This window comes from Accipiter gentilis, unplaced genomic scaffold (assembly GCF_929443795.1).
Source record: "Accipiter gentilis unplaced genomic scaffold, bAccGen1.1, whole genome shotgun sequence".
In the NCBI taxonomy this organism is placed as follows: Eukaryota; Metazoa; Chordata; class Aves; order Accipitriformes; family Accipitridae; genus Astur; species Astur gentilis.
In genome coordinates, this window is record NW_026060855.1 from 73,724 (window position 1) to 85,863 (window position 12,140).

The following is a 12,140-nucleotide window of genomic DNA, read 5'->3' on the forward strand; positions in this document are numbered from 1 at the left end:
GTGCCTGGGCACCCTGGCCCAGCAGCCCCTCACCAGATGCCAAACCTCTTGCCGGCAGTCCTCCGGCAGCGGCGTGGGTGCCTGAGCCCCTCGGCCTGCGGGATGCGGTGCTTTGCCTGCCCCACTGTTGTCCCAAAAGTGGGGTCGTTTACCCGGGGTGCAAAATGCCAATATAAACACAGCAGAGCAGAGGTATTTTATTCCGGTTCATGTTTACGCAAAGATGGGGGCTAGGTGGTAATCCGCAACACTAGCACCCCTCATGCCTAAAGGGGCAAGCAATTTATACAGTTCAGTTATACATATTCGATTTCCAAAGTTCTTCCCAAAACTATTGCCGGGAGTAGCTTATCTTGCACAGTTTCTATTGGGCTACAGTTTCCCTGCTTGGAATTAAAGGTCCAGTGTTCTTTTCTTCTACAGCGCATGCTCAAGGAGAGGGGGGGGGTAAGTCTTTTTGGTGTGGAAGTGAGTTGGTGGTCATGATCTCCCCCTGCCACCTTTCTTCACCTTTCCTCCAGTATTCAAAGATGTTTCTGACTTCATGCCTATTAGCAATTATTCAACTTTTTGGCGCCTCCTGGAGTAGGACGTTCCCTTCTTCTCAGTTTTTTAGTTCTACTTCAGGGGCACAGTTGTTAGCAAGGCATGCGTTGATCATACAAAGGGGATCTTGTTTCACAAGAGCTTTGTGGCCTTTTTCGTGTGGCTTAAGTACATCATTTCTTAAGTACATCATTTCCCCCTGTGGTGGGTTGACCCTGGCTGGATGCCAGGTGCCCACCAAAGCCGTTCTATCACTCCCCCTCCTCAGCTGGACAGGGGAGAGAAAATATAACAAAGAGCTTGTGGGTCGAGATAAGGACAGGAGAGATCACTCACCAATTATCGTCACAGGCAAAAGAGACTCCGCTTGGGGAAAATTAACTCAATTTATTACAAATCAACCAGAGCAGGGTAATGAGAAATACAACCAAATCTCAGAGCACCTTCCCTCCACCCCTCCCTTCTTCCCGGCACAACTTCACTCCTGGATTCCCTACCAACCCCCCCCAGTGGCACGGGGAGACGGTTAATGGGGTTTACAGTCAGTTCATCACACATTATTGTGATACTTGCCAAACCAACCAAGAAAGGTAAAACTGGAGCGCAGGGAGCAAATGCTTTTCTTTCACCTTAGGCCAACTGCTCGGACGCTCTCTATGCTGCCCTGCTGCAGAGGGCATCCCTCTCGTACCAGTAAGAGACATAAGAGTGAATTAAAGCCAGAACTCCAAACCAGACCAAAAACCCAGTCGTGATCAAGAAGAAAGTGGAGAATGCATCAAATATAACAGAAAATTATTTTGGACATTCCCAGTTTACATTTGGAAAAAAGAGAAGGAAAACAAAGAGGAGGAATTAGGTATTAAAAGAAGAGCACTGAATGATAAAGCTGTAGCAGTCCCTCTACCACTACAAACCCACACCCCCACACGCACGTACGCACACAGACTGTACACCACCAAACTCCCCTTGACTGTGACGTTCCCCTCAGCTTGCTGGTCTAGAGATACTGAATGCCTGAAGCACACCAAGGATAACTGAAAACATCTGCATGGCTTTAATGGGAATCCTCCAACTGAAACAAAGCGCCTTCTCCCTCTGTCTGCGTTGGCACATCCCTGAGTCATGCTCTCACTCCTCTCCTTCAAAGTCAAGATTCCTAAACGTGAAAAGCGGGAGTGGGGAAAGGCGAAGGGAAGAGAAAAAGAGGGAGAGCATCATCAGTGGAAGACCTGCCAGCTGCTGCTGATTCAGCCCTGTTCGGGGCACCACCACAGCAGAGAGGAGCTGGTTTGCATGCCACGGTCCTCACTGCCTGTTCCCAGGGACAGGCCATTTGCTCAGCCTTGCCGGCCAAAGCGTGGGAAAAGTGTAGGCGTGCGCCGTCGCTTGCAGAGGAGCACGGTCACGTTCACGTGCAATCCTTTACCTTTTTCCTCCCTGGATTCAAAGGGTTTCTGTCTTCAAAGTGAGAGCCTTCCATACGGTCATTTGTGACATTTCATCCAGGATAACAATCTCAGAAGGATCAGTCCTGCAATAAATATTTTACATAGCAATCCGTGATTATGGGAACTGATGCCACCAAGGGCATTAGCATCAGCAAGAGGAACAGCGGAGCCCTGAGAATCAAAGCTCCGCATAAGCGTGGGAGGTTTTGCTGGATGAGGAGTTTTGGGAGGCAAGCCGGGGAGCTGCAGAGCAACAGCTCTGTGCAAAGGCTCTTGCTGGGGCTTAGCCCCGGTCCGGGTTCCTAAGCCACTGCTGGTACAGATCACGCCTGCAACTCCTCATGTGTAAGTATGAGGATCTCCAGCTACCGTAAAGGCACTGATGAGGCAAGGTTTGGGGGTCAAACGCGAGTGCTGCAGCCACTCTGCTTGGGGTCAGAGCCCTGCAATGGCCTCCTGCAGCCCTGCCCCCAAATTTGATTTTCCCACCAAGCTGCCTGCTGGTTTCTGTGGGATGCCCCACAAAGAGGCAAGTGGAGAAAACTCTGCCAAACACCTTCAAGCTAATCTTGCCGGGGTTCCTGGCGCTTGGTGGGGCTTTACCTGTCACTGCTTTGTTTTGGCATATCCATGTCACTGGTCTTCCCCACGTTCAGCTGAACTGAACTTGCAGCAGCAGCAGCTTCCATCACGCTCCTGGACTCCAGATGTAAAAAAGGGACAAATCACGTTCTCTGTCTTTGATCAAAGTGGAGATAAGCTGAATGCCCAGCACAAACTTAGCAGTCTGCCCTCCCCTTCTGCCCCTTGGCAGCTATAGGTATTAGTGCAGCAGGGGAGAAACCGTTCACTCCAAAGATTTCGGGGCAGGGGGATTGTGTGTTCAAAACACGATTATGAGCAAGTCTTGCCAGCAGCAGCAGCAGCATCATCTAATAATAATCATCATAATGATAATGACCTTTGTGAAAAACGACTCGTTTTAAAAATTACACCTGTATTCAAGCGTTCAGGTCACTGCTACTTGAGGAAACAAAGGTTACAAAAGTTACAGGCTATTGGGATCTATTTCGATTGAGTGCTGATCTTCCCCCAACGTTTCCAGACAAGCTGTAAGAGAAACAGGCAATCTCACAGACACACGGAGATGTCCAGCCCCGAGGACACAGCAAGCCTTACCTCTTCTTCTTCTCCAGCTTCATTTCTGGCATCGTCCAACTTCTTCTTCCTTTCTGGCATAAGGTCATCCAGAGAGCTGAGCTCTCGCTTTGAGAAGCAGAAATCCATCGCTTTCCGGACAAAGACGAGAGCCAAAACCTTCACGAATAAGAGGGAAGATGCGGTGGGCTCAGAGACGATGCCACCTCTCACTCCAACGCTGCAAACACCCCGCTGCCGAGCGGTGGCAGCTCTTACCATCATGGGAAAGATGATGGCGGCACGGGACACCTTGATGGTCCAGAGCAGGACGAGGCAGGTCAGCTGGATCGCCGTGAAGAAATGCACCTTTCGCAAGGGCACGTGCCGCAGTTAGATGAAATCCGGCTGGTGTTTCGCCGGCATCCAAAACAGCTTCAAGCGATCAAAGAACTGCGAAATAAAAGGGAAAGGTTGCCACCTTGGGACTGCGGCAAGTTGCTGGCCCTCTCGAGACGTGGAGGCACTTTGCAGCATCTCGCTTGCCGTCAGAAATCCTGGATCCCACCGCGTTCCTCCTGGGAGCAGCACCCATTTTCCCTTCGCTCCATCTAGCAACCGGCTTGCCCCTGAGAGCTGCCCACCAAACGGCAACTATTTCATGCCATTCCATTATTAGCATTTCTCAGCCCACTGAATCCCCCCGCAAGGATTTCCACCAGTGGTAGAAACTGCCTTCCCTTTGCACCAAATTCCCCCGCTTTTCACGTAACCAAACACTGACCTGCCCTAAACCCTGCAACAGAGAGCGCTGAACTTGCCTGGTCCTCCCAGCCCTATCTACCTCCTGTGCCTCCACCAATCTCTTTCTTACACAAAAGAGTTTCATTGCTTGCTCTGCGAGAAGTTTTTCCCATGCCACTGCTTTTTTCCCTGCTGCTACGGAGACAAAATACCAGGGAGCCGACATGCTGCACGCTGTAAAAGAGTCCGTACCTGAATTCCTCTGAGTGACGACACACCCATGTAGAGAAAGACGCCATAAAGCACAGGCATTGGTATAAACTGGGGGGGGGAAGAAAAAAAAAAGAAAGAATGCAATCGTTTCTTTTTCTGTATTGCATTTTCAGTATTACCACCCTCTTCCACAGGCACTGCCTAAAATTGCTTGAAGCTTTTTCCATTCAGGCTTAGAGATGGGTCAGATTTTAACCATTGTTTTGCCATTTTGTGCGCACGAGTGAGCTAAGGCTCTGCTTTAGGCTGAACTTGGGAGTTACCTCTCCTCAGAATAATCCTATTTTCCAGAAAGGTTGGAGGAAAATAGGCGATTTCACCCGTGCTACCCTATGCCGCATTCTCTGGCGGTAGAAGAAACACTTCTGCCTATTCTTGGGGCAACAGGTAAAGGCCACAGGCCTCCTTTTAGCCTAGAGACGAGATTACTTTGTGGGAGGAACGTGCAAGGAAGCCCACAGGGATGACCTCAGTGTGTTTAGCTCCTGGGAACGGCTGCTCCGGGGCATTTGGGGAGCAAATTGCAGCCACTAAAGGGCTGCCTGTTTGAAAGACAGCAGATGTGCTGGTCTGAATATGCTCAACTGTAACCCATAAACATGGGCGGGCCTGAAAGACACCCAAAAATTCAAGCAGTTGCATTGCTTGCTCATCTCGAGCACACCAAACGGGGGCCTGAAGGGCTGCAAAGCCTAACCGAGGCTGGTTCCCACCGTGGGTCAAGCCCCAAGGGTTGGGATCACCTCCTCCTCCTCCGCTCCACAACTAACTACTCAGGCCTGCAGAGAAGGGACTGTTTTTCTGTAACCTCCAACAAGCTCGCGGTTGTTGGGTGGTTTGCATTTTCCTCTCACCTTTAACACAGAAGTGAAGAAGACGGAGCAGCCCATGAACACAAAGATCAGCAAGCCAGTGACTCTCTGCTCTCGTATCCCCAGAAACTTGGGTTGTTCTCCTGGAGCTGAGCAGTCAGACTCTACTTTGAGGCTATTCACGTGGGTGATGGACAGGACGGTCGCAGCCACAAACCAGGGCAGCCCCATCACAGAGCACACCCCGAGCATCACGGCCACCACAAAAAGGTCCAGGTGGTACCCGCATCCTTTCTGCAGGCAGGAAAACAAGAAACAGAGCATCCCATAGCACAAGAGCAAGGATAACGTCGCAAGTCAGACTCAAACCCTGCTCGAGCACAAGTCAACTTCTTCAGAATTCAAAACAAGAAATGGAAACAAGCAAGGGTGTGTGCAGGCTTTGCACAAGCACCTGGCATGAAAATCTGGCAGGAGTTCAGACACAAGGGATACGCAGAGCTTGTGTGATACATACTTCTCCAAAAAAAAAACCAACCCACAACCCAAAAGCACCAAACCATTTTTTCCACTTACAAAGAAAATTCTACCACTTGCGAGGAAGGTGTGACTCTGAGTTATCCCTGGCAGCGCATCAAAACAATTCATTCCCCGCACCTGCTGCTGCTGCCATTTTAAAACAAAAACGCACTTCTCTATTGCTCCAAGATTAATTTGCTCCTCCAAAAGGTTGCTCATCTATACTGCCCTGTCACTTGCTCCCTGCATCATCGTTAATCCAGGAGAGCATCCTGCCACGCAGCCTGACCTTGTCCCAAACCAATACCTTCAGAAAGCATCAGGAATAAGAGCTTCTCCCCAGACCTGCAGCCCAGAACGGGCTGGAGTCATCTCTCACAGGCCCTTACCTTCAGCTTGTGCTCCTTCCTGTTCACAATAACGGCACTGATCTGCTGGTCCATGAATATCAAGATGGTGCAGAGCAGAGCTGGGACGAGCGCAGCCAACACCGTCCACCAAGGGTTGGGTCCTATGGGGTTGATGAACCACCCGTGGTCGTCTCTGGTAGGCTGCAACAAAGCCCACACATCAGCATTGTCTCCCAGCCCAGGCACTCCACTGGCTTTCATTTTCCCCTCCCTCCTTGCGTCAGAGCACCTCCCAGCCCTGGCTTCATGTCCCCCTCTCCCGGGGGCTTCAGCAGTGCCAGTCTCCTCCTTGCAAGCAGCTCTAGATACTTCCCCTGTAGGTATCTAGTTTTGGGGCCATCTTCTCGTTTCCAGGAGGAAGCAAGGCACTTGGAGGTGGAAGAGGAGATGGTCACACCACCAGCATCTCCTCCAGACTCAGCCCTGCCCTGCCCCGGCATCACCTTGTGGCACCCCCACGTGCCAAAACACCCCGTTACCTTGAACGCATGGGGGACCTGGAGCTTCGGCAATGGGATCCCAACCACAAAGTCAAGGAGCACCATGATGACGATAGTGAGGAAAACAGCAAAGTCGCTCACTGTGGACCGTACCTGGGGCGAGAAACCAGAGGTGAGAGGGGCATGGCAAACAGGGCCGTAACGTGAGATGCAAGAGTTGCAGACATCCACAACATTAAGGCTGCTTAACCAAATCCCACCACCCCTCTGAGCACATGCAGCCTGATCCCTTGCTTAGATACTGCTGCTGTGTTTGTCCCTGTGAGATCTGGGGTCAGACAATAAAAAAAGCTTAACTAGGCCGACAAGGGTTGGTTTAAGTCAAAACCTAAAAATAATATTAAAAATAAGAAAACACACGTCTGCCACTACAGCTACACTCACAGCTACAATGGCAACAAGGCACTGAGGCATCCTTTAGTCCTCAAAAGGAAGTTCCTCACTTGAATCTACTTTCTGCTCAAGCACATAATGCGCAGAAGGTAGGGGAAAAAATAACAAAAAAAAATAACATTACAGTTTGCAGGAGTCATGGAAGAGCAGGTTGCAGATATTTTGCTTTTCCTCCTCCCCTTCTTCCCCCTGCTCCCTCCCATCACCTTAGAGCACGCTGCCCTAACAGATTCACAGAAACTGAAGTGAACGAATATCTTAACCCTGAATTAACATAGAAGCAATACTATGGAGAGTGGAGGTGTGCTTTTAAATTTAACAAGTTCTACATTTAAGAAGCCTCCTCCTTGCCAGCACAACACATGCAGTATTGATCTGTTTCAAAAATAAACATATTCCCCTTTTTCGGAATATTGACCCAATTCAGTTACAAAGGAACTGTAATTCAGCCCCAACAAACTCCTGCTTTATAAACGGGAAACTTTTTCTAGGAATACCTTTCAGTATTTTCAAAATTGAAAAAGAAAAAGAAATTAACCAATAATTTTCTGTATCAGTTACAATCAGCACATTTTCTTCAATAATATTTGCAATGCTACTACTGTACTCTGAAGATTTGTTTCAACTTAACTAACAGGAGCATTTTTAAACAGGCAGTATATTGGTCTCATTTCCTCGGGAACGGCAGGGGCTTTCTTCTGTCTCAGGAAGAAGATGACAACAACAGAACTCATCAGCTGTCACCAAGCTTGGCCACAAAGTAATGGCGTCATTAAAAGAACGTCCCCTGGCTTCCACAGCTTCCCAACTGTTAACTACATCTTTTGTAAGCCAGCTTCTCAAAGTTGTTCACTGCCAGGTATCGGCCAACAATAAAATGCACAGGGAGAGAAAGTCTCAAAGGAAAGCTGAACCCATTCAGAAGTAAACAAATGTCGCACAAGTGTCACTTGGAAATAAGGAAATAGGGTGGAGTGTAAGGAATTACGGCATGCAAGTGTTCTCTGGTATATGGTCTGGCAGGCAGCCATTCTCATATCCTCCACATTCAGGGGCCCCAGCCAGAACTCGGTCAGAGATGAGAACTCTCCTTCCTCTTCAGAAAGGCCCTCTCCTCGCTTAATATGGAACAAGTTAATGAAAGGAGTTACACAGCGCGCCACAGCAGAAGGACAGATATCACCCACCCAAGACTCACGCTGTGGTCATGAAGCCTTCATGAATCACCAGGGACACAAAAGTACGATTCAGGAAGGGACGCTGAAGAGGGTGGAAAGAATGGAAGAAAGCAAGGGGCGATGACAGGCTGCCAAACTCAAACAAATGCAGTGCTCTCTGTACCATCAGGAGATCAAACACCTGCAGGCTGCTCAGAAACGTACGCACACTACTGGCAGCACTGTCCAAAGGGATTACGCTGAGGGAAAGAGCTTGGTCACAGACAAGAGCAACATTTCAAGCATCTTCTGAACACCACACGACACCACAAGACAGACAACACACCTTCCTCTCCAAAATCAACACAGAGAACAAAACAAGGAGGAAGGTTAATCCTCCTAGATCTGACGCTATTCCAGCAGAATGCTAATAAGCAAAGCTAAAGAAACAACTGCGTTTCAATTCATCCCAAAATAAAGTCATGCAGCAGAATTTCAAAGACTCGGCCTACTTCTCCAAAGGAAAAAGGAGACTAGTGTGGCACGAGATTTAATGCAGCTTCAGGTCTGGAGACAGCCTAATTGGCGTGGTGTTCATAGCACAGTCTCTTCAATTCTGCAGCAGCTAACAACAGTCACTTCCAGAGTAAAGCCAGGCCCTGGCAATGCCTGTGCACATCTCATTGCCAAAGCAAATTCACTCACACTCATAAAACCACTCTCTGGGCAGAGGCTTGAGTCATTGCCTATGGCATTTTAGCCCTGCTGCAACCTCACTGGCATGAAAACAGCCCTTTCGGGATGCCACGACACTGTTCTGTTCCTCTGATGCAGGGATACTTTCCTGGCTCAAAAGGATCTCAGTCCTAGTTTCTGCACGGGTGCCACCACCTGAAAAGAGACTTAACCTCAACAGTTCAGAACATTTTCCAAAAGCCTCTGAGGGCATCAACCTTGAACTGCTGTCCGATGATGATCACAGCCTTGCAACAACATACACAGGGAGCCAGATTATGCTGAGCCACGGCTTTTTTATTAATACTCATGAATACTATCATTATTCATTTTTTATCAGAGGCTGAGACACCAACAACAACTCATAAAGTTTCAGACCAAGTTTGAGCCCTACAGAACACTCCTTCAGCAGGACCCAATCTAGAGGCACCTGCTTAAAAATACAACCCTTAAACCTAAGCAGCTCCAGCTCCTTTTTCAGAGCACCTCAAACTTCTGGAATTATTACAGATCGCAGCCTCCAGCAATTCCCAGTCCCCTCTCAAACTAAAAGCTCCAGAGCTCCTCGACTGAGCTGGTCAAGGTTTTGCCCACTCACAGAAGCACTTGCCCATCATCTCTGTCTGCCTGCCTGACTAGCAGACACAAGCAGATTCCTCCAGGGCAATACCCTCAGGGAAAGTCTCTTTTTCACTTCTAAAGGACCATCCTCCTCACTTGTTTTACATCTTCCCCAGCTGACCAGGCTGCTCAGCACCCTGTGCTTTAGTTACTTTGCTGGCTGCTAACTCAAACTTCCCATTGCAGCCTTACCACACAACTGTTACCTCCCACAACCTTCCTATTCATTGTCCCCTGCACACCCAAAGGCCGCTTTCCTTTCTCTGCCTTGCATGCCAGCAGTACCACAGACTAAAACACTCTCCCTTCACTCTCCTTTCTCAGGCTTGACACTACAGTGCCTTCTAGAAACTGAGAGCAGCAGTTATCCTAAAAGGCCTGCTCAGCCCCTCTGCCTGCAGCAGAGGCACGCTCTTCTTTCCAAACAACAGGACAGGTTTGTCACAAAGACGTCGGAAAGAGGAGTGGCAGCGCAAGGGGAACCTCGTGAAAGAAAAAATCCCAAGAGCACAACAAACAACTGCTGCCACTGAGAGTTTCCAAAGACTCTTTCCACATCCACACTTGAGCGCCAGATTGCCAGGCCAGCAAAAGGCACATTGCTACCAGCAGACAGCCCAAGAAAGAAGGACATACTTTGCGTACAGAGCTCCACGGCTGTGCTGGTTTTGACTGGCAGAGAGTTAATTTTCCCCACAGTAGCTTGCACGGGGCTACGTTTTGGATTTGTGCTGAAAGCAGTGCTTACACAGCATCAAGGCCTTTTCTGCCCCTCACCCCACCCCACCAGGGAGTCGGCTGCGGGTGCACAAGAAGCTGGGGGGGGCACAAAACTGGGACAGCTGACCCCAACTGACCCAAGGGATATTCCAGACCACAGGATGTCACGCTCAGCAATATAACTGGGGGAAGAAGGAGGAAGGGGGGACATGCCCAAGTAACTCTTAGGCGTGATGGAACCCTGCTTTCCTGCAAACTAAACACCTGCCAGACAATGGGAAGCAGTGACTGAATTCCTGACTTGGCTTTGCTCGCGTGCACAGCTTTTACTTGTTAAACCATCTTTATCCCAACACGCGAGTTGATTCACCCTTCCGATCCTCTCCCTCCTCCCACTGCGGGGCAGCGAGTGAGCGGCCGTGCAGGGCTTAGCTGCCGGCTGGGGTTAAACCACTACAGAGGCTCGAGAGCTTCTCAGCTGAACGCTTTAAACAACATTTCAAAACACCGTCAGTAAAAACAGCCTCTTTTCCCACTGAAGCACGAAACCCACGCACGGCACTGGAACAGGAGCGCTTTTTACAGCTCCCATTACTCCCATTACACTCCCGTGCAAGCGCAGTAGCCCCTCGGAAGCGACCGCTTTCACGGTCAGTGAAAGAGGGCAGGAAAAGAGCAGCCCCCCCAGTCCCGTCCGAATTGAGGGTCTCCTAGAAACCTAGGAACCTCCTGGTTTCAGGCAACCGACAGGTAGGTACCTGCTGTCGAGGACGTCCTCCGTTCTCCCAGCCGAGGGAAGGAAGCAGCAGAGCCAACGGGACGCGACTGCTCTGGAAACGCCACTGCCGACCTCCCTGAAGCTCCCTCCAGGGCCTCTTGCCCCGGGGGCTGCCAAGAACCCCCGGGCAGGACTGTGTCGCAGCCCGCCACCCACGCCAGGCTGGGAGGGAGGGAGGGAGGGAGGGAGACCCCCGGCGGCTGCGGGTCCCTTCCCTGCGGGGACAGCCGGCAGAAACTCCTTTCTCTCCACACACAGCCGCACGTCTCCGCGGTGCCCGCCGGCCTCCGCCGGACAGCCACCAGCGGCAGGCAGTCCCCTGCTGCCTCCGCAGCCCCGGGGGCGGCAGGGAGGGGCCGGGGCTGGCCGGGCCTGCGGGGGGAAGGCCGGGACCCGGCGCCCCGGCCTGCCGCGAGGGGAGATGCCGCCACCGCCGCCGCCGCCGCCTCAGCCCCGCTGCCGGCCTGCGAGGCCCCCGGGCAGCCCCGGCGCTGGCGACCGCCGGGCAGCCCACCGCTCCACGGACGGGGAGGAGCCCCCGCCACGGCCACCGGCCCCGCCGCGCCCGCCGCCCGCCCTTGCCTCAGGCGGGGCCGGGCCGGGGCTGCGGCCGGAGCGGAACCGAGGGCAGCCGAGCGCAAACGAGAGGAGACGAACCCAGCCGAGAGGAGCCGAGCCCAGACGAAGAGATGAGCCGAGCCCAGCCGAAGGGAGTCGAGCTCAGCCGAAGGGAGCCGAACAGAAACGAGATGAGCCGAACGGAGCCGAGCCCGGCCCGGGCGCCCCCCCTCTCTGCTCCATCTCCCCACGCTGCTCGGCACTGGCTCCTGCTGCTGCTGCTGCTGCGCTGCAGAGGCAGCTGCATTTTGGGGCTTGGAGCGCTTGGGGTTCCAGCGTGAGCCCGAAGCATCAGAGGAGTTGGCCTGTACCTCGTGGCAGGTCTTGCAGCTGCTTTCAGGGGGGTCTGGGCTCTGCCCAGGCCTCTCGAGTCAACGTTGACTCTGGTGCCTAATGACAGTCTGCTGGCAGTGGCCCTGGTAGCTCAGCCCTTTCTCTCCCCAGTTGCGATGATGTCAGCAAAAAAGGACTGTGGTGGTTTCAGCCCAGCCGGCGACCAAGCACCACGAGGCTGCTCGCTCGCTCACTCCCCCGTGGCTTTGTCCCCGCGGCAGCTGCAGCTGCAGGTGCAGCAGGATCGTGCCGCTTTCCATCCCCAGCGTGCGGGGCAGGGCTGCCCAAAGGGAGCCCGAGGGGTCGCGGGCCGAGACCAGCGGAGAGCCGCCAGGGAAACCGCCGCCTCCGTCCATCGCACGGACGGGAGCCGCAGCAGCCGGAGAACACTCC

The 12,140-nt window shown here is 52.0% G+C and overlaps 1 protein-coding gene across 3 annotated transcripts; it reads right to left on the reverse strand.

Annotated features, from left to right (window-relative positions):
* Positions 1 to 1,443: 1,443 nt before the first annotated feature.
* On the reverse strand, positions 1,444 to 6,723 carry LOC126036990 (electroneutral sodium bicarbonate exchanger 1-like). 3 transcript variants are annotated; one of them, XM_049797199.1, is made up of 9 exons: positions 6,372 to 6,723; positions 5,872 to 6,033; positions 5,006 to 5,257; positions 4,131 to 4,199; positions 3,414 to 3,587; positions 3,177 to 3,314; positions 2,601 to 2,693; positions 1,976 to 2,080; positions 1,444 to 1,705 (listed from the first exon to the last, which is right to left on the reverse strand). In XM_049797199.1, exons 1-5 carry the CDS (start codon positions 6,435 to 6,437, stop codon positions 3,528 to 3,530), a joined length of 609 nt encoding a protein of 202 aa, XP_049653156.1. In that variant the 5' UTR covers positions 6,438 to 6,723; the 3' UTR covers positions 1,444 to 1,705; positions 1,976 to 2,080; positions 2,601 to 2,693; positions 3,177 to 3,314; positions 3,414 to 3,527. The 3 variants fall into 3 exon arrangements, with proteins under 3 accessions (XP_049653156.1, XP_049653155.1, XP_049653157.1); XM_049797198.1 differs by having other exon boundaries at positions 1,444 to 2,080; XM_049797200.1 differs by having other exon boundaries at positions 1,444 to 2,080; positions 2,601 to 2,698.
* Positions 6,724 to 12,140: the final 5,417 nt, after the last annotated feature.